This window comes from Dermacentor albipictus, chromosome 1, assembly GCF_038994185.2.
Source record: "Dermacentor albipictus isolate Rhodes 1998 colony chromosome 1, USDA_Dalb.pri_finalv2, whole genome shotgun sequence".
Lineage (NCBI taxonomy): Eukaryota > Metazoa > Arthropoda > Arachnida > Ixodida > Ixodidae > Dermacentor > Dermacentor albipictus.
In genome coordinates, this window is record NC_091821.1 from 365,768,224 (window position 1) to 365,790,939 (window position 22,716).

At 42.4% G+C, this 22,716-nt stretch overlaps 1 protein-coding gene across 4 annotated transcripts in view; it reads right to left on the bottom strand.

Annotated features, from left to right (window-relative positions):
- Window positions 1-1,009: 1,009 nt before the first annotated feature.
- The window catches only part of LOC135906960 (adenylate cyclase type 1-like), a 236,863-nt gene continuing 215,156 nt past the window's right edge, over window positions 1,010-22,716 (bottom strand). For all 4 annotated transcript variants that reach the window (XM_065438596.2, XM_065438594.2, XM_065438595.2 and 1 more), the window contains 10 exons: window positions 22,263-22,347; window positions 19,989-20,084; window positions 16,692-16,960; window positions 15,710-15,830; window positions 14,415-14,534; window positions 12,730-12,876; window positions 10,829-10,927; window positions 9,738-9,855; window positions 4,756-4,880; window positions 1,010-3,649 (listed from right to left, as the gene is read on the bottom strand). In XM_065438596.2, coding sequence (XP_065294668.2) covers window positions 1,970-3,649; window positions 4,756-4,880; window positions 9,738-9,855; window positions 10,829-10,927; window positions 12,730-12,876; window positions 14,415-14,534; window positions 15,710-15,830; window positions 16,692-16,960; window positions 19,989-20,084; window positions 22,263-22,347 — 2,860 coding nt within the window. In that variant the 3' untranslated portion in view covers window positions 1,010-1,969. The remainder of the gene's footprint in view (window positions 3,650-4,755; window positions 4,881-9,737; window positions 9,856-10,828; window positions 10,928-12,729; window positions 12,877-14,414; window positions 14,535-15,709; window positions 15,831-16,691; window positions 16,961-19,988; window positions 20,085-22,262; window positions 22,348-22,716) is intronic.

The following is a 22,716-nucleotide window of genomic DNA, read 5'->3' on the forward strand; positions in this document are numbered from 1 at the left end:
GTTCAGTGTAACATACATGAGGCTAATGCAGGTACTGCCACCACTAAGAGTCAGTGGCAGTGGAAACATGACTTCGAGATCTTGCAGATCATCCAAGCAATGGACTGCATCGACAAACCTCTACCATAGTGATGTCCAAGCATTTCAGGATATCTTTTGTGTACTTCTTTGCGATAAAACGAAACTATTCTCCACTAACATCAAAGTGATAAAGATAACACAAACGGCTGATGCGTGCTAGTTCTCTGCTGTCTATAGCAACTAAAAAATTGTGGATTGGAGCTTGTTCATTACAACCACGCCATCTGCGAAGTGTGAAAGACTGCCCACCCCTCAGTACCTTCAATAACTATGCTCAAGAATAAAGCTGGCAGTGCTTCTGCTCTTTCAACCAGCATCCAGTGGCATTATCATTGAGATCAGGTGAGAAGGTCACTGAAGCTCAAGGTGGATTTTATCTACACTTCAAATAATTGCACCATATCACTGGTGCTGCACTAGTGCACTGATCATTGCATAGGTATGATCGAATGTGCGCTGTATCAGCCATGACGTAGGCCAAAGTACACTGTGGTCCTGTGTGGCACAATTTTTCAATGTGCATGTGAAACATAAGCTGAGGTGCAATTACCAATAGATCTAGTGTTGCTGATAATGCCAGTGGCTGTCAGAACAAGAAACACTAAGGCACTTCTGCACGTTACTGTTAAGAGCTTGGAGGTGTGCACACAAGTTTGGCAGCTCATGCAAACGGATGCTGAAGAACTAGATGTCTCTATTGTTTCTGCCTTACAGTGAAGTTGTATTTCTCCAGCCATTGTCATTACCAGACAAGTGTTCAAGTGCATATCACTGTGAGAAAAAAGAAGTTAGAGCAAGCATTTTTCTTTCTTTTCCAGTGGTATAAGCAGTATACATGTGCTTCTTTAACACTTACTCGGTAGTAATTTCAACTACAATAATGTTACTACAGCAGGCTGTACTGTGCTTTTCAGAGAGATCACATGTGTTAAGAACAAAAACACGTTTTAATGAGCAATTCCCAATAAAAGACAGCTAGACCCACTCCTCAAAAAGCATTCACACCCACTTCCACAAAACTACAATTTTTGAGGTGCAGTCTTAAATGAGCATGAGCCTAGAAACAGCCACGTTTTGGTTACCCAGAAAAATCAGCCTCCTGGAAAAGTTGGCTGGGTAGCAGATTGACAAACAAACTGCACTGAAGTGAAATAGTTTCAAGTGAAATGGTAGGTGCACTCCAGCATACACATCAAATTCCACTAAGTGGCAATTCAGAGCATCATAAAACGACTATGTAAAGTGCAAGCTGCCACTTCTGTATGAAACTGCTGTGCAGCTTTCTGGAAACAAATCAGAAACATAGCACAAACACTTTGTAATGTCCATTTCTTGCACTATTTTCAATATGCTACCTTGTAATGTTGCCCAGCTTTAAATGGCCAGCAAGTAAAAATATTCTGCTGAAGCTCACACTTTATAACTCTCCTAATATACCTCTCAAAACAACTCCTAAAGGCATGGTGAAACTTATGAAAAAGAGTGAAGCAACAAAATGGCATCATGTTGGTCTGTCACTAACTTATGTAATCTGGTTGGCAGCCTTGAGTCCTAGCATTTTACGAACATATCATTGTGAATTATGTTTACATAGCAATGAAACTTTTGCGGCCAATCCTTTCATTCACTCTTTATATTGTGCATTTAGGATGTGATAGTCTGTCAGGTAGTTGAGATGTATCCCAAGAAGTGAACATTACAGAAGGCCGAAGCTTGGATAAACATGAAACTACTACACAAGCTATGGCAGAAATAAACACATGAAGAAGATGTGCATTTATGTATACTGAGCATGTCAACGCGTAAGTTCTTTTTTAAAAGAGCCAGAAAGATATTGTAGTTGTCACCGATCAGGCTATTTGGGTGCAAAGGGGGCTGGAGAGAAGTATCAAGCAAGCACGTCACTGTCTTCGTTGTCACTCACGCAATGGCCGAAGTTGCGAGCTATGCAGTCAGTGAGCGACCTCAGGTCCTCAGTGCGGCCCATGGCACCATTGAAACCAACTCCATAGTTGTCATACTCTGAGTCATAAGTAACACTGAGTGAGTCAATGCTGAGCAAGCGGCTGCTGGCACGTGAGGAGATACTCGTGTCATCCCCTTCGTGGCCCGCATCATTGAGGAGCGAGTTAAGGTCGCTTAGGGCCCCCTCCGCATCTGTTAGCCCTTGGTCGTTGGCAAGCGACGCGTCGTCCGTCGTGTAGCCACCACCATGATTGTCCATCAGTGGGGCTCCTTCTTCGTCTGCCTCGCTTGAACCATCGTTGCTCCAGCTGCTTCGTGAGTCAAGGTGCAACAGTGGCCCACTGAGAGGGTGGCCTGCTTCAGCCAATCGTAGCGCGATGCCCGCAGAGTCCTCGCCAAGCCTCATGAGAACACGCGGAGAGTTTCCGTTGAGCATGTCGCCCACGGCATATCTTGGCTGGACTGCCACACTGCAGTTCCCATTTTCCAGATAGTCTTCTAGGGGCAACTCATCAGCGTCGCTGCGCATAGACAGGAGTGGAGCCCTGACCTTGCCATGTTGCCAGACAAGTCGTTGCGATGCCGGACTCGAGTTGCAGAGCTGTTTACGAGGCACCTGCTCTGGGGAGTCAACCGGAGGTGATGCCATCGTGTTGCTAACTGCCTCTTCGTGAGTTCGTTTACGCGATCCTGAAGTGTTTATGAAATACACTGCAAGCTCTGGATCCTCCCTTGTATTGGGAGCAGCTGCTTCTGGCAATGTGCGACTTAACTTATTGTCATGTGGCTGTCTCATATTGTGGCTAGGAGAGCAACCAACTTGAGGGAGACCTGGGCCAATGATATTGGGACTTGCCTCATAGTCACCCATAGACTGAGAATATGGGTACATACAGTTTGCTTGAGGACAGTTTGAATTTTTTAACAACAGCAAGGGAAAGCCAGGACCAGGCAAGCTACCGTGTGGCAATGACGGCTGGTCATTTAAACAGTGACTTTCCATTATGAGACTACCACTGCTAGAATTCCTGTCGTCAAGGTGACTGCTCGCACTTTCTGACTGGGGGTCGAGGCTGCAGTCATCAGTCAGCACAGCCTCACTTTGGTCACCAGGTAGCGAGGGAGGAGGCACCCTTATTTGTTTCAAACTCTCCCAGGGGTCACCACGTGTAAGGGACTCTGGCTTGGAAGACATTCCAGTTTTCACTCTCGATCTGGACCCATGCGGAGGAGTGCTTGAGACAATGATAGGCTTGGGCTGGGTGTATGGTAGAACATCATCATGAGGTGCCAGGGGTGTTGCCTTTTGGTGCTGCCCTGCCCAGCTGTTGGGAGTGGACCCACTTTCTCGTCTCAGCTGCAGGGAGTTTGAGCTTAAGTGCGGAGGCAGGCTTCCAGAGAGGCTATTATCCTCCCGCTGAGGCACTGTGCTAGGATTGCCCCCAGAGATGCCCTCCTCCCTTGGGCTGGACGCTGAGCGGCTGGTCTTGCGGTCAATGAGAAAGTATGTTGTCATTTCTCCTTTGCCCTTCACCTTGACTTTCCCACGGCACTGGAACAGGTAGGGTCCGTCTCGAAGCAGCTGATAGACTTCCTCCGTTACCTGAAGCAGTAAATTTCATGCTAAAGGTTTAAAATGCGAGATGCAAAGTCAAAAGTTACAAGTACAATTTATTATTCAAAAATGAACTTGCCACCATTAGGGCAGCACTGCAAAATGCAGCGACAGAACTACACATCAAATGCAGCATAGTAAGTACGATGGGAAAAAAGGTGGTTTACTATAAAGCTTGAATCACTTATGTCACAGCCTAATGGGAGGTCATCAGACATTGCATAAGCAATGAACAAGATTAGATTTACTAGAATTATACAGGGCATCCTGTGTAACTTCAGCCAAACTTTAATAATATGCAAATGCCACATAGCTGGACAGAACCAAGGTAACATTGTCTGCCATTGCTTGGAGATACTCTGACTATTTATTGCATTTCTTATAATTGCATGATTAGCCCTAATTAATGAATATTATAATTAGATGAAAAGTATTAATGAGAAAATTGTAGAGCAACATGAAAAACTCCCGATACAGCTTTCTGTCCCTCAATACATGCTACATAAATGTGTTTTTCTGAGCATGAAAGAAGCCTGTGAATTCACACAAAATTGCCACGCAACTGGTCGCTTGAGGCACATTGCCTGAATTCACCGGCTTCTTTCATGCTTGGAAAAATTTTTATGTAGCACACATTGAGCAACAGAAAGGTGTTTCGGGAATTTTTCATGTTGCTCCTCAGTTTTCTCATTGACACTTTTAATCCAATCATAATATTTTAGAAGTTGATTAATATAATTAAGGTTAATTATGTATCTCCAAGCTATGACAAACAACATTACCTTGGTTCTGTTCAGCTACGTGGCATTCACATATTTTTAATGTTTGGCTAATGTTACGTGAGACACCCTGTGTATGAACAGCATGTGCAAATGAACATGTATAAAGTATTAGTTACAGAACAGAAAATTTTGAGAATACAAACAGAACGTTCTGGCTATCCATGCCTCATGGATATCCTCTCATCAGTTTCACAATGCTTTTGGTCACCAGTTGTTTTGGTAAAAAAAATGGGACGCAACTTTACTTCTATGGAACTTGCACTTTTTCAAGCTCCTGTGCTAGACATGACCTCCCAAGACACTCAAATTCACCTGAGTGTGATTGGGCAGGCCCGTGGAATCCATGCGGCTGGCCACATTGACTGTGTTTCCCCAGATGTCATATTGTGGCTTGCGGGCTCCGATCACTCCTGCCACTACAGGACCAATGTTGAGCCCTGCAAAATTCAAAAGCATATACAATTAAAACCTCCATAAAACGAAGTGGGTAAAATTGGCCATTTGCTTCATTACACCAAAATTTTGTTACATCTAAATTCGACCATTTATGCGAATAACCACAGTCACCAATGAATTTTTCTTAAATAGAAGGGGCCGCAAAATTTCCCGCATTATCAAGCAATCGGAAAAAGCAAACTTGAATGAGAAAAAAAAAGCCGTGTCGATGGTATCTCCACGTTGGTGGTACAAATGAAGCTAGCCATACTTTCGCGTCCACTCTGCCCTCGCGACTGATAGTGTCAAAAGGATGGATGCGCTCTGTCCTGTCGCCTTCTTCTTTCCTTTCTGCATTTTGTGCACTAAAAATACTTTTCCTCGTCTGAAGGCCGATGGAGACGTGTCGGCTACAGTGGGATGACCGTATCATGAAAGAAGCTGGCAGCGGGGAGCGAATGTTTTACCTGCCTCTTGCTTCAATGCATCTCTGAAATTCGATGTTACACAACCACCAGTACCAAACATGCAGGAAAACAGCGCACATGATGCCACGCCATATCAGCACGCTCGCTCTTTTTATGTGTGGCAGATTAATTCTAAAACAGGGTGCGCAGGCTGCTATGCGCTCAGCCGCACTGACATTCATATATATAGAGAGAGACCACGGCGATAGAAAAAGTTGCAGTTTTGCCCGAAAGGCAAAGCATCGATTGCGATAGCAAATTAGTGGACAGCTATACGAAGTAAGGACAGTAGTTTTATTGGCCGAACAAGCTTGTAAACATGGGCATACACTAACTAAATTAACAAGCATGGTGTCACGTGCACACAAGCAAGCATATACACATCTCACTCGATCACCGCGGAAACTTGCTGTCAGAATGCTGCATTGAGAAAACGTGGAAGCAGCAGTGAGCGAATTAACTAAGTCACAAAAACACAGCGCAACGCTGACTCTGCACCCATCGCAGATGGCTTTCAAGATACAGCGGCCCAGCTGGGAGTGTGTGCGGCCGCCTGGGCTGCCCGGAGTCGAACGCGCAACCCCTCAGTCCCCTACCCCCGAAGCCTTGCATGTGACAGACGGAAGTGCGCTTACTCCACGATTTCGCCTGTTGCATGCACGAGATTGAGCCACGATCAGTGGTTCACCCTTGTACACTCTCACTCGTACATAGGGCACACAGGGCGCAATGATGTCGACAGAAATGCACCTGTAGTGTCCATATAATAGCCATCGCAATAAAAAGAAGACGCTCGCCAACCTTCATCCCCCTCCCTCCCCTTGCACGTGCTTGATCGTGTTACTGCAAGCTCATTCCCCCCACTTTCCCTTGCTCCTGCAGGAAGATGGCTCACTGTTTCACTTGCACCTAAAGCATACAGTGCACAGAGCGCGATGGGATCTTATCGCACTTGGACTTTATATGGAACATGACATGGCACTCGCTCCTGGTCGCAGGGGGTGTGATTTGAGAGGTGCATTTGCAAGCAGCAGCTTGCAATTCACCCATTTAACCATTTGCGTCCGTGGAAGTTCTTCATTTCCACAGTATTCCTTTGCGATGGTAGTGAATTTCATTTTGTTGAAATTGTGTGCAAACAGACGTTGTTATAGTGAGCTTCTAAATGCATAGTGTTCCATGGACAAAAAGTTGTAAAAAGTGATATACTTTGTTATATTGCGAATTTCATTATATTGAATTTTGTTATATTGAGATTCAACTGTAATAATGATGCAAAAAGGGAGCTGTTTTGAACAATGATTTCATCAAAGGTGTGAGGTTGTTTACAAGTGGGACTTACGTCAAAGAATGAGCGAGAGTGAATGAGAAAATGAGAAGTAACTGTCATTGAATAATTAGATGTGATAATGTTAACATTACGAGATGCAAAGACAGCAGTGTGGATGAAGAACAAAAGGGAAGTAAACATATCCTAGATGACATAAATAAATAAAGCTAGGCAGGTCATGTGATGCATAAAACAGATGACTCATGATGTGTTAGAGTGACTAAACGAATGCCACGGGAAGGGACACGCAATCAAAAGCGACAGAATTGGCCAGCATAAGTTTGGATTAGTTGAAGCAGGGCAGGAGCACTTGTAGACCTCCAGGAGAGTGTCTGCAATGAACATAATAAAACTGGCAAAGCTGGCGATGGAAATGATGAATGAGAGTGCAGGGGAGATATTCTGCAAGTGTCCGCCTGGTGCACACCTCCATTTCACCTGCTGATAAAAGTGCTCATTGGCTGGGAGCACCTGTCTCCTTGTGATGCGCACTCCAGCCGAGCCAACCAGAACTTCAGCAGAGAAAATGGACATGTCCACTAGGGGGACACTTACGGACTAACCCCCCTAGGACTCTATAATTTGGCCTTTGTGTATAAATGCATACACCACATGGAACTGTTCAACGAACAAGTACTTTCATGCCGAGCTGGTGCGTCACCATAAGCCACCACCAGCTCAACATGAATCTTGTTGGCATTGTGTCCCTCTAAATGTGGGAAGCAGATCACTGCTCATGCTTCAACCAACGTTCCCGATAGAGAGTGCCGTTCTTGTTTTGATGCCCTAGTAGTGTTCTGCAATACTACATATAGAGCGAAATTTTTATGTTCCGCTAAAGCTAGAGCGACATTCGCTCATTTTGATGCCTATTGTGTACGCCTGTACTTCCCAAATTTAGGGCACCAATTACACAAGCTTTATGAAAGCACCTAATAATAAGCCAAGTCACAAAAACTTGAATAAACACTTATGAGGAACATAAAATGAACTGTCTACTGTTCTTTAACGTAATCCCATTTTATAGCCCAATAGAAAGCCTTTCATTCGAAGTGTCTAAATGTGCAGTTGTTTCATTAGAAAGCGAGAAAAAATTTTTATGATGAGATTTACTTATCTGTGTAGCATCTTCTCAAAACTGTGTACGGATGCACGAACCAGCGTTTACTGGACACAATGGTAATGCTGGTCAAAGGAATGGCTCATTTGTGTTAAAGACTGAAATTATGACCCTAATAGCCATCCTCAGCACGTAATCGATTGCATACGTCATTAATTCTATTTTCTTAGTCACATGATCTTGCGTGTTTCCTACAGGTGCAGTCAGTGTAGTCTGTGTCTTTCAGTTGGCACTGCTGCTGAAATGCAAGCCTTTCGTGCCACAGTCTAGCAGCCACTGGGTTAAGCAAAGGCACTGTGACACCACTGATATCCTTTAGAAGTGCAATGCACTTTTGACATCCTAAAGAAAAGAGACTCTCGCATCACTCCAACAATGCTATTCGCACTGTTGCGTGTCGCCATGTCAAGAGGGCGCCCTTCTGGACCCACTCATCCAAGGACATCAAGCGGAAAGTCAGAGAGGCTGAAATAATCTCATGGGTGGCGGCAATGGAAAAAAAACCTGCCATGAGTAACTACTTAAGAGGAAAAAACGAAATCAGGAACGAAACAATTTATGATAACTCAAAGGGAAGCTCATTACTTTTCGAAGCAAGGTCGGGATGCCTTGGAACACGCACCTATAAAGCGAGATATAAGAAGGAAGAAGAAGCATGTGCTTGCTGCATTAAAGCTAGGGAAACTATGGAGCATGTTTTATTAGAATGTGAAGACGTCTACCCAGCAGTCGATTTAGGCACCACTGGCCTCCTTGAAGCCCTTGGGTTCAGCAAGAGCAGTGGAAAAGTAAACATGTCCGTAATAGGCATTAGTAAGAGGTGATTGGAGGATTGGTGGAAAAAAAGTAAGGAAACAACAAAAAACGGAGATGTACAAAAGCGCAGTTTGCAATAGGGGATCAGAAAATTTGGTTGTGGGAGTTCATGTTTTTTTTAAATTGTTTAACCTGGGTAGGACATTAGGCAGTATAATAGCAAGAGCTTGGTGGCATAACCCCCCGCCCCGTTCCAAAGGGGACGCTCATAACATCCATCATGCACCACTCCATGCATCATGAAGGCAGCACCACTGCTGAGTACATTTACTGAAACTAAGAAAGAAGTTACTCTCTGGTGCAAAGGAATGTTAGCAGGAGCATACATGCAATTTCAGGCACTGCATCAATGTATCTGAGCAAGAGAACACTCTCCTTGCACGGCTTTTATTTCATGTGATGGCACATTGTTTGGTTTACGCTGCTTCTCCATCAAGCTATTCCACATGTCGTTCTCACACTACTTTCATGGCCGGATTAAAAATATAATTCCTTGTTTAAGGAATATAAAAGCATGGTTGTTTTCATCAATGTGACACACAATCTTGTCATTCTCGCCACAATCTAAAGACATGATCTGAGTTGTAGACAGTCCCATTACATGAGGTTGGCAGATTTCACTTCTCGAATACGAAGTAGGTGAGCTTACAGAAAGGAGATCTCAATATGTAAGAAAGGATGAGAAAACAAAAGACAGGTCCACATTGGCTGCCTTGTGGATTTGTGCAATATTATAGAGTCTCATCCTGTATATATAAGTACAATACTGTTTCTCAAAGCTAAAATTTGGTACCTGTAGCCAAAGTCCAATAGATAATCACACTGTTATATATCATTTACCTGTGCACAGAACCAATCCGAAAAATGACCATTTTTATGTCATTCATCACTACACAAGTGATATATAAATGTATGTAGTGTTGTTATGCCTAGCTTGTGCTGTGTTATGTCACAATATACGATTACGATCTAGAGGATGACTGCTTGCACATCCTGCAAGGCTTATATTAATAAGTACACCTTTACTTTCCAACAACTCTATCAGTCCAAGATCCTGTTCAGTGACGTGCTTAAATGACAATGATGTGGTACGAAAATGCACTGAGGTAAGAGATATAAGACTAACCAACACGAAGCATGAAGTTGTTGTAAGAATTCTCATTGATGTCAGCAAGGCAGTCCTTCATGGTGAACACAAGCTCCGCCATGGTACTCATGTAGCTGGCACCAGATTCGTGGTCATCCTGCACAAGGGTTGGCAATGCCCATACAAGTGTGAATTACTCTTATGATGCAAGGACACGTGCCACTGAAATTTTCACAAATGCAGGTCTTGCTGTGAACCTTCAATCAAAATGTGGACAAACTTAGATTTTGCCACACGAATTAGTACAAGCCAAACCCAGACACTTTCGGCATTGGTCAGCATCACTTTGCATGCAACTTGACGCACAGTGCCTGATTTCACAAGCTGCAAGCTACTGCTTGTTCTCAAGTACCTGTATGATGTGCAGGTAAAATGTTATTTACAGTCGAACTGCATATAACAGAACAATGACATAAAAACAACTGCCCTCTTCGTTAAACGAAAGAGCATTTGACATGGAAACTCTTTCATGATTGATTGATAAGGGGAGGGTTCGGGGGTTTTGTGGCCACCTCGGAATGATCGCTGCAGTGATGTGCCTTAACATCCCAAAGCAGCACAGAGTTTATAAGAGATGCTGCAGTGTAGGACCTCCAAGATTCATTTTGACCACCCATGGTTCTTTAATGAACACCGTGGTGTGTGAGTGATTTTCGATGTGATATGATTTTTTGGGTTCCTCGAACACATGTGGACATTTTTTTTTAATTTTGCACATTTGCCGTTGACACTTATGGCATTTACATTTACATTTTCTGCTGATCCTAGTTGAAATGAACTAGGCTGTGAAATCTGGCAGCAATGACAGGAACAAAACAGTCAGCAGTCATCAAGAGGAGATCAGGTCACATCCTAAAGAAGATAGGGCTTATCAGTTATTCAACACACATTAGCAGCAGAATCATAATATCTGGTGGATAACACTGAAGAAGTCCAAAGAAATCACCTTGACAAATCTCCGCATTCAATTTTTCAGGACTGTTTTCTGCACTTAGTACACCATAGGACCTTCTGGCTCATTTATGTGGTTGATACGATAAGGAAACAAACGGTCAAGAAAGCACGCTCACCCCGATTCGTGCATCAGGCATGAGCCCAATGGCGGCCATATATGTACTGCCAGTTGTCTTGATCTTGTCAATGGCTCGGAACTGTTCACCATCCAGCAGCTAAGAAAAACCCAAACAATTGTCATGACCATCAAAACAAAGAAACAGTAAAAGCCTTTCGAATACTCTTAGACAAATTGAGCACTGTAGCAAGGCTGCACGATATAAAAGTATAGAAGGTAGAGCAACTACATGCACACATTTGCTGATAAAGCAGATGTTTTTAAATGTGCACCTATGTGCACACGCACCTGCATGTATGCAAGCTCACTCACAACAATCCAGGCCTAACACAGAGTGGTACAGTCGACTTCCATCAATTCAATCCTCAAGGGATCGACTAAATGGATCGAATTATCTGGCAGGTCGAATTAATAGACATAGAAAAAGCATCAAAGCGCATCGCTGATTCATTCGGCAGTAGTTCCCTGATTCTAACACACCCCTGAATCAAACATACAACCGCTTTCTATTGGTACAAAGCAGAAAAATAACGTAGAGATAACAATAAAGCTCTTAAACTAACTGAAAATCTAATGTGCACCTGGTTTTTTTTAGCAAGAAAAATTGCCAAAGGTCTAATGTGTGTTGCACAGTGGCAGCCAGTTTTCTAAAGTCAGCTTCGTCGCAATGCAGCCGTGTTATGTGGTAAAGCATAGTATTGCTGTAAACACAAAATTTCTTTTAATTTTCCTGAAGAAAGAAAGCAGAAGGAAGAAACCGGTGCATTAGAATAGGGTAACCACCGTAATCAGACATTGTGTGCTACCGTTACTGCTTGAAAATCTTCCTAGGGCACGTCGAAAATAGGCACTCTCAACTGGAGATAACATATGTTCAGCATTTACACTGTTCCGTAAGTGCTATCAAGGCGCTGCAAGTGAAGATGACGACAATAGAGATGCTGCCAATAAAGGGGCCACTATTGGAGGTGACCATAGGGGTCAAGCATAGGGTAGGTATGTTCACTGGTCAAGTTCGAATTATCCGGCGAAGGCCACTTTTAGGATCAAAGTAATGAAAGTTTGGGCCCATAGAAAAGCATAAGCGCTAGCAGGGACTGTCGGACAGGGTTGAATTACCAGAAACGTCGAATTAATGGAAGTCTACTGGATTGCTCGTTTAAGGCAAGCATTTTTTTAATGGAAAAAAGATGCTTGTTCAGAGATGAAATGAAAATTCTTCCATGAATTTCGTGTCTGCAATACTAATGGCGCCACTGTGGTGTCGCTGGTTTCAATGAATTTGGTTTGCTTGAGCCCTTTTTGCTCAACGGAAGTGCACAAATGTTGCCTACAGATCAGGCAGAAGACAACTTGCACAAAAGTAGACACATAACGTGTGTTTTTTGCAGCAAAGCCAGTCAACTCTAATTCGTTTTGGTTCACAGCTCACACAGGAAGAGTAAAGGTAATGCTCATGCATACCAAAGTACTTTTATCATGTTAAAATCTCAACTTCATCAGTCAACATGTTGAGCAGATGGTACCTGCAAATGTAATATACCTGGCAAGCATAGTGACACCACTGATAGTTTATTTAGTGATTTGGGTCACAGATTCCAACTGAAGTCAATGGTGTAGATGCTATCAGTTGTTTATAAGAAGAGTGAATTGTAAAATATAGACAAGAACATATTTCCTGCACTGTGCACATGGTAATTTCAGAATGTAATGTAGCAGTATGTCATAAAGGCTCACTAGCCCAAGAACTCCAGGCTTAATTGAATCTCCATCAAGTGTAACAGTGTCACACACATTGGTGAAAGTGAAGATAGAGATGTGGTACGTCTTGCAGTTCACATATTTGCACCTCGATTTAAGGAGATGTTAGTACATTAGGCAAGAAACATGGCACATTACCTGGTCAAACTCTGCAATGATCTCATTCAGAAGCCTCAAGCACTCAACACCTTGATTGTTGCCATCCAGTTCTATGTAGAACTCGTGGAAGTTTGGTATTGAGGCAAACATGACACCAACACGGCTGTAAGACTGATGGTACAACTCCTGGAAAAAAGGAAGCATAGCAAGAATATCATGTCTAAGCTTACAGGGAATAAGAAATGACAGTGAACAGACAATACAGCTGGAGTGTGACTACACTTTTCATGATGCAATGTGCACAACATGTGGTAGTACAGCGGAGACCAGACTTATTGGGAACAGGCAAATGTGTGGCTTTATCTTTGCACCATGCCTGATGGCGCTCTGAGAGCAGCACTGGTGGGTGTAAGGAATGCAGCATGGTGGTCTACGTCTCAGACTGTGTATGATGGGAACACTTGTGTGCCGACTTGTGACACTTACTATGCGTGCCTAGTTGTGACATTTGTGTCTCGCGCCGCCTGCCGCGTTTGTGTTGCGGCTCTTTGTTTACTTCCCTTCCTTTTCTTTTGCCTCAATCTCTGACTTTCCGATCTATCACATCCCTTACTGACTGTGCTTTCCTCCCCCTTTCTCCTCTTTCTTTTGCATATCGTGCTGGGGAAAGGGGGTCTTTTCTTTTCTTTTCTTCTTTTCTTTATTCGTTTACGGCATGTCCATGCCAACCCGTCTCCGCCTCTTCATTTCGTTCTTATTAAAAGCCCGCCGCGGACTCTACTGCATCATCTGCAACAGCATAGAGTGTTATGTGACATGCTACATAGACAAATTAACTCGTGCACTCTAAAGACTTCCCAGCTCATATGCTCCCCACTGCTCGTAATCTAAACTTCAGTGCCCAATGCTCAAAATTTTTTTTACTGGGAATGGATAATTCATGCAGCCTTGGGGGCACATGTTCAAACTTATCAGACAACAAAGCATAAGCAGAGCCGGCTGCACTCTTTGTGAACATGTAGTGTGTCTACAGTACTGCCATGAGCACCCACATTTATCACAATATGATGTGCATGCCTGTTCAAGCTGTGTTTTGCCCCCATTGTAGATTACACAGCATTGCATACGCTGCTGACATCACTGTATGTTCTCCTCAAATTTGTGACAAACAATTGGCAAACAAGCAACTTGAGTCAGCTGCTTATGCAGCAAAATCGACAGTGTACAGACCTAATCCATTACACAGACATCTGATTCCCTGCGTGAATGAAGAGTTGGTGAACTGAAGGCAAATCCTAAACATTCTAAATGCAAAGACACTGCTATGCTTTTGTTTAACATTCATCATTCTAGCAGATATTTGCATTTGCAGTTACAGCAGCAGAACTATGAATTGCCGAACAAAATGTGCCAAGGAGACAAAAGGAGTTGTGCAACAAAGGTCCATGCACGATGCTTTTCACATGTGATGATAGTGACCAAACAACTTACTTATGCCCCTTAGAGATACATAAAAATATTTGCAAAAAGCTTTTTAAATTATTTTTTGCAAGCTTTAAGAACTTTATTACTACAGAAAAAGTAATGAACCCCTAATTCCCTTAACTACTCATTATAAGCTGCTGTACCTCACTTCATTTTTTATGTCAGCACTTATTGCCATTCACAAACTTACTGGTAGCCTATCCACTGCGTGCAACCACCTAATAGCTAAATAATCATACCATGTTATTCCTTAGCTGATTGTCCAGAAAATGAGTTGCCACGTGCGCAGGAAGTAGGTTGAATAATATTCTTCGATTGCTGCTCTCTAGGTCGTGCATTTCCTGTTTTTCTTCATTGGCCTAGAACGAGAGGGAAAATTTTACACAGAAAGGCAGGGCTAGCATGCTCCAACCTTCTACTCTGCAATGAGGATAGGGACAAGTAAAGAACGGAGTGATGATGATGATGAAGAGAAGGTGTACCCCTATATATATATATATATATACATATATATATATATATATATATATATATATATATATATATATATATATATATATATATATATATATACACAACCACGTGATGCTGTGGCATTCTCAAAGGCAGTGCGCCCAGTCTGGCTTCTGATAGAGCATATAAAATTGTGTTTATAATTAATGATGCACAGTTTGGGTGAATTCAGTGAAGGCAAGGGCCCCAGAACAAAGCCTTCTGACTCAGTGGCCTAGAAAGGTATGCAAAGTATAGGCATAGTGTGATTTGTTTCATATGCTATACAAAACATAAGGAGCGAGAGAATGAGCCACTGTTATGCACTTTGACTTGGCTCCTATCCCCATTGACGTAAACAGCAAACAGTTTAAAATAATCAAAGCAGTCAAATTAGCCACATTTGATACAGCCTAATGTCCCACGTGATTGACGACAGTATCGGTATTCTGCAACATTGTCAGCCAGAAACATTTAATGGTTGGTACAACACAATTTTTACCCAATGTTGGTTCATTCTAAATGTGTGAAACACTGACCAGCTGTCCTGGTTACAAAAAAAAAAAAACTCACTCCTGTCTTTTTAGTGACATGATTGTAACATGATTGACGTGAGTTGTAAGCTACAACAATGCTAAAGTTCAGTTCTGACATTTAAAAATACATATTTTATATGTTCACCATCTGTGCTTCCTAGTTACATCTTTTCTCTGTGGTCCCATAAAAAGAGCTATTAGATTAGCATTACCGTGGTACATAGCTGCAGCAAGATTTACCTGTTGAAAAATGTGCAAAAAAAAAATCAAATTTGGAATATAAATGAAAGAGTTCCACTTCACAAAAAACACTTATTCTTTTTTTTCTATTAAATGACCCTGTATATGTAATGTAGTCCATATTCATAATTTCTCCATGTGATCTTCAATAATTAACATTTTAAATATGTGCACAGCCTGACACACTGTCATGGTGGATGTAACATTGGAACAGTCAACGAAAATGAGCAGAATGAGACTCTGCGATAGTAAACGTCCTTCGTCACCTGCAGGTTCCAGAGAAAATCGAGGCGAGCTGTCCACTCTACTTGGCGACCATGGATGAGCACGGCCATCAGCATGTGGACGATTCCCACCACAGCTAGTACATGCAGTGGTACCAATGTGCTGCACACAATGAGACAGAGGTACAGGTGATGACTGAAAAATGCAAGCAATTAAGCAACTGCCTACACCACATTACCTGATTCGGTTAACATCATCATCATTCTTAATCTCATCACTCCACGTAAACCAAGGCTCGCCTCCACAACTTAGAACCTTTGCTTGGTTCCCATTCTGTTACTCTATAAGACCATTGGTTATCTGGTCTACACATTAAATAAAATGATGAACCCCACTTCCTCCTCTTTGTCTTCAGATAGAACCTGATTTTTTCAATGTAGTTAACGCTAAACCATCGAAAAGATACGGTAAAGCCCAATTGCTTCCCCAAAATATCCTAATTTCCTCACTGTGGTCGCACATGCCATCACATAACTTAATGCACAACCTCTGTGCTTAGGTGCCCTAAGTGTTAATTGTGATCAAAGTGACCAAAAAGAAAGGCCTGAGGCTGAAGCCAATGTCTCGATGTGGGGATTGTGCTTGCCCAGACGAACATTGGTCCCCTTGTTGAAACACTGTTGAAACGTTGTTTCCAGCCTGAGGCTTGCCTTGCTTGGCCACTGTTGCTCACTTCAAATCTACATGTTTCTGCAAACCTTTGTGTTCAATCTATTTATTATGTGCTCAGTATTTATACTGCCTTGTATTCTGTAATCATTAAGTTTCACCCAATCTTGATTTATTCGCAGTATGCCACGCTAAAGACATTAGGCTGCCAGTGAACACAAAGAGAAATAAATGAAGCACAATATTAACAGCTCAGCGCATGGCCGGGTACCTCGTACTACACTGCTAAATCAAGCATTCGACATGCACACACAGCAAAGAGAAGCAAAGAAGAGTGAAGGGGTCGAGTCTCACTGGGCATTTTGGTCATAGCAGAAGAAGACCTGCGCATGCGAGATCTCGACGAGGGCAAGAAAGGCGATGCCCATGGGGCAGAGCAGCAACACCTTGACCAAGAGTGGTAGGCGCAGGAAGGCTGAGGCAGGCAGCAGCGTCAGCAGGCAGCACACCACCAGGTACTGGGGCAGCGGGCACAACCGGTGTGGCCACTCCGCACCGTGAGGACTGGCCGGCAATGCCGTCGTCTCATTTGCTTCCTTGTGGCAGTCGGCCATACACGACACCTGTGACACGAGAGGACGGCAGTGTGGGGCCTTGAGGTGTGAGGCTCAAATGAAAACCAGATTTATTCTGGCTACGTCAGCAGGCACCGATAACACTGACACATCGTTTACATAGACAAGAGGCACAGCTTGCTTTCTAAAGTTACCAGACCATTGTGACCAATCTATTAAGCCACTGAACCAGACCAATAAGACATATGAAAAAACCATGAAGCCAGCTTTCCTTCGCGGTGGTAGGTCAACCTAATGGTGGCACAGACAAGTCAGCAAGTAAACGCGCAGGTAATGCAGCAAGATGCTGGTGCTGCTTCTGTAATGATATCACGTGCACCACTGAAACTGCTAGCACCACGCACAGTCAGCAGTTGACCATCAGGTGAACATCTTGTACCACCATTAGTTGGGGGTTTTAGCGATGGCTGGGGATGAGCTTCTAGGCTAGGAAAAGTACTAGGTGCACACAATAGACTCCAAAGTCTTTGCACCTGACTTGTAAAGCACTGATTGACTTGCTTTTCACATTCACAAGAGGTATGTACTTCTTTCTTAAGCTTTGTTCTACAATGCTTACAGCTACGTTTCCACAAGACATAGAGAATGTGTTTTAAGGGTAGATAAAATTATGTTGAACGTTTTAAGGGTAGGACCTATAGGTAGTAGACAGAATGGGGGCCAGCTCATTCACTTAAACCCTTTGCAGTCATGTGCTTTTACCCAATTTGTGGTTCTTCCACTCAGGCCCTGTTTTGCACATCTAGACACCACGCAGAAAAAGCACTCAGGTAAACATACCCGTGCTAAACAACTTATTTCAGAAAATTCATTTATTCCCGAGGATCTCTACGGTACTTGAGCACTATGTCTTAGTGCTCAAAACACTATCCTGAGTGAAGGTCAGGATTTGCACTGCAGGTCTGTAAGGTTTCATTTTCACCGCTTTCTTCTAAAGTTCTCTCATCCGAGGATGTTTGACGACCATCTGGAGGCAAAATATATTCATCCACGGCACTACTAAAATCATCTTCTGATTCACTGAATTCATCTGCATTTAATTCACACAACGCATGCGCATGAAACGTCGCCATCTTGTCGGCACTTCATGGCGCAAATTGCGCTAAAATCTCTTCGCGCACAGTAGAAGGAAAAAAAAGGTGCTGCCCTTATCTGGAGGCTTTGCCAATTGCACTGGTTGGCTGGAAAAGTTCCTGGAAGCCAGTGCTACCAAACCAAATAACCAGCAAACGTGAACATGTGCACGTCGAGTGCCCCCCAAAAACTGACTGGGACAAATATTTTGTGTGTTGGGAGAAGCCCTGCACATGACTGGAAAGGTTTAACACATTAATCACACATTACCACATTAACAAAACACATTAATTTAAACTGTACTAGGAGATTATGTTTCTGTGATAGCAAAACATCCTCTCTTACCAAGAAAGCAGTATCGGTAAGCCAGAAAAGACTCAAATGAAAGAATGGTGGCAACACCACCATGACATTTGTGCATCAGCTTGCCATGATGTTATGAATTTTGACGTTGTCTACTAAAGTCTAGACAATTGTTCAATGGTAAAGCTTTTCTAAAATAATAAAAGACCTAACTTAGCAAGTTTCAAAGACTTTTCCTCCACCAGAGAAAATAACTTGACATCCGTGATGGCACGGTGATATAGCAGCGCTGAGGTTTTGTCGCAAAATTGAAAAAAAAAGGAAGTTTCACCTTCATCGCTAGTGATCAACCCTTTCCTAACAAAGAAATAAAAATAGATTACTGAAACACCTTACCAGTATAAAACGATTCAGTGTTACTTTTTGGTGAAGTTATCCCAGAGTAGTTTGCTGTTATATGTTGCCTACGGTGCAGTTATAGAGAATTAATATATCATTCGGCATTGCTCATCACACACACTAAACAGTTCACAAGACCATTGTAACACTACACTTCCAGCTCTATTTTACTAACTAAATGTATGCAGCAATGATGTTAACGTGAGGAAGATTCAGGTTAATGAAAATAGCTACCTCTTATCTGACGATAACTCAAAAGCTTATTGCAAAAAATGAGTGTTTTGTTCTCAAACCATTGCTTTAGAGAACACATAAGTGCTAAACAGGAGAAAAATGGCACAAGAATATGTATTCTAAGGAACAGCTATTTACTATTGGCGTTGATAAGCATGAAACTGCTTGAGGAATCAGTAATTCTTTAGAAGAATACACTTTTCACTGTAAACAAGATCAAGGTATCAATAAATTATTTACTACAGTCTATGCTCGTTACAACAGACCCGGGTACAACAGACTTTCGGATATAACGAACCATATTTTAGCCTTAGTTTATTCTGCCTATTTTATTAATGCAACGAAGTTCGCTTTTAATGGACCATGCTACAACAGACTATCAGCTACAGTGGACGAAATTCGCAGCAATATTTTTCAAAATCGGGTGCATAAAATATACTTTTGCTGTGTCGACATGGGCTGACAACTGACTTGTGAGGGTCAGCCCATGATCACGGCTCAACATTGCGCGTGAGGCACAGGGAGGGGGGGGGGGGGGAGGCGAGAGAGAGGAGCGGTTCAACTCCGGCGGCTGCTGCTTATGGCGCGGCCACCTTATCTTGAAAGCGATCTGCGATGTGAACAAAGTGCCCAGTGCCGGTAGCTTCGTGTGCGCTGTGCGTTTGGCATTTAGTTCGCGTTGAAGCGAGACACAGCAAGAAGGTCAATTTGCTCGTTGCTTCTGCCGTGCTTATCTTGCTTAATTTTCTATCGTAATCGATGCTTCGCCTTTCAGGCGAAACTGCGATTTTTTTTGTTTGTTTTTTTACTTTGAAAGTTCGTTACTCACTCCTTGCAATAAAGTTGTTAGACATTAGGACAAAAGTTTCAGAAGTGAGGCGTTTCCGATATTATGGACTTCGGATAAAATGGACGTTTTTTGTCGGTATATCAGAGTCTGTTGTAACAAGAGTTGACTGTATTATCTAGGACTTAGCACAAAAAAAGCATAAGAAGGGTGAAATACCATGTTGACTTGGGCTACAGAATAGATGAGCAGCAATGAGAAGATTGTGATGAACATTCGCAGAACGAAATTACGGCTGATGTCCCAATGGATGCACTGCAGAAAAGAGATGGACAAGAAAAGTATGCACATACATGTATGTCTATTATGTTTTGTTATATACCCATTATATATACTTTAGTCCTTCTGTGATGCCCCCCTTACTCAATGCCTCATACGAGGCCCGTAAGGAAATTTTAAATAAATAAATAAACAAACAAACAAACATGTTAAGTGATACCACAGTTATTGGTCTCTGCTTTGAAGTTTTCTGAAGGTGCATTAAAAAGAGTTCGAAGTCATGTCACTATGATGTACAACAGTAGCTTGTGCTAACAGAGGTATCAAAAGCATGTTTTGCACAATCGGAGAGGTCAGATACACCTGCTGAAGCCATATGTGAAATTATGTGATCAAGCATTTTATGAAAGAAAAGGGTATATACGATTTAACATTACCCAGTGACTACTTTGTACATAAGAGCACCACACTACATACAAACATTACAGTCAACATTCAAAGCATCTTGGGGCTGAAATATTGAGGTCTTTTGGTACTTAAACAACAGTTATAATTTAAAGCAGTCGTTGCATATACTAGTTACTGTACAGCTAAAGCAATCCAACCTTGATTTGTTTTCAAAAGTTTTGAAAATTCTAGAACTGCTGTCAACCACAGACATCTATGGCATTATTCCACGACAAACCAAATCACAGATAAGGGAGGCTTGCTCTGCTTAAAGAATATTTAGGAATGATTGTTGGATACTCAGAACATTAGATAAGTAATTAAAAATATTGAAATTATATACTTATAATAATGTTAAGATAACAGATATGACAATTTGCACATTGTGACACCTACTGTGCAAAAATTGTGAGTCTAGCAACATGGGTATATAAATGATGATGCCTCACCCGTAGCTAATCACCTCCTTAAATGCTACCATCTTTGCTTCAACCTTCCTTTATTCCAAATAATTAACAAATGAAATGACTCTTTTTGCATACATGTTACTTGAACAGTATGTGGCCTGACCTTTACAACAGCGACCAAAAATATGACACTGCAGATGTAACACAGTCTACGCTCGTTACAACGGACACGCGTACAACAGACTTTCGGATATAACAGACCATGGTTCAGCCTTAGTTTGTTCTACCTATTTTATTAATGCAACAAAGTTCGGTTTTAGCAGACCGCACTACAACGGACTATCGGCTACAGCGGACGAAATTAGCGGCAATTTTTGTAAAAATCGAGCGTATAAAACGGACTTTTGCAGTGTCGACACGGGCTGGCAACTGACTTGCAAGGGTCGGGCGACGATCGCGGCTCATATCTTGCACGCGAGGGAGGGAGGAAAGCGGGGCAGAAGTGCGCCTTCTTTTGCGGGCGAGGCACGGGGGGGGGGGGGGGGGGAGGGAAAGAGGTGGGGAGGTTCTACTCCAGTGGCTGCTGTTAAGGGCGCGGCCGCGCAGGCGCTGTACCTTGAAAGCGATCTGCGATGTGAACAAAGTACACGCCCACGTGGGCGCCATATTTTGAAAGCGCGATGTGTACGTACAATGTGCGCCCAGTGCCGGTAGCTTCATATGTGCTGTGCTTTCAACGTGTAGTTAGCGTTGAAGCGAGAGACAGCACGAAGGTCAATTCGCTCGCTGCTGCTGACGCGCTTATCTTGCTTAATTTTGCTATCGCAATCAATGCTACGCCTTTCAGGTGAAACTGCGACTTCTTTGTTTGTTTTTTACTTTGGACGTTCATCACTCACTCCTTGAAATAAAGTTGTTAGACATCGCGACGAAAGTTACGGAAGTGAGGCGTCTTGGATATTACGGACGTACAGATTAAACGGACGTCTTTTGTTGGATTATCAGGGTCTGTTGTAACGAGAGTCGACTGTATCTGCATACTAGAACACTTAAAAATATGTTATTATTCTACCTACCGCATACTGCCTGAAACAAACATTGAGTCTATACAGATATTATAGTACATTATTACCTTCAATTCCCATATGAAATGAAAGTTCACACAAAAAAAGCCAAACATTTCATTGTGTTTGCATGTGCTAAATATTTACACGTCTAAAATGCACCATTTGTTTTCCTACAGTAATGACATGACAATAAACAACAGCACTCTAGACTGATGTTTCAGATTACAGTACAAGAGAAAAGCTTGTTCAGAAGGAAGAAGAAAAATTCAAAAGAGGAAAGCCGTTAAGCCTACCCTGAGTTGCGCAGCCAGGACTAAGATGAGAAACAGGGAGACACATACAAATGCAGTCACAGACAGCACCACGAGAATCAAAGTCCTGAGAGACAAGGAGAGGCAAAAAAAAAAATCACAGTCAGTTCGGAACTGGAATCATGAGCTTAACTCTTGAACGCACAACATGAACTGTGTGTCCTTAATTAGATCTCAAAAAATATTTTAAATTGAATAACACATGCCTAGTGTATAAATAACCAAACTGTAATGGCTTGTCAAAAAAAATTGTTTAATGTCCTATTTATCACAGTCAATGTCACGAATTTTATACATATATATATATATATATATATATATATATTGCATACATCTACGCCTTGTCTTTGTCTAGGCTTTCACCAAAGAAGGTCATAATTCAACAAACCTTATCAATATTAGCAATCTAAGGATGCTTCATTTTACTAATCAAACT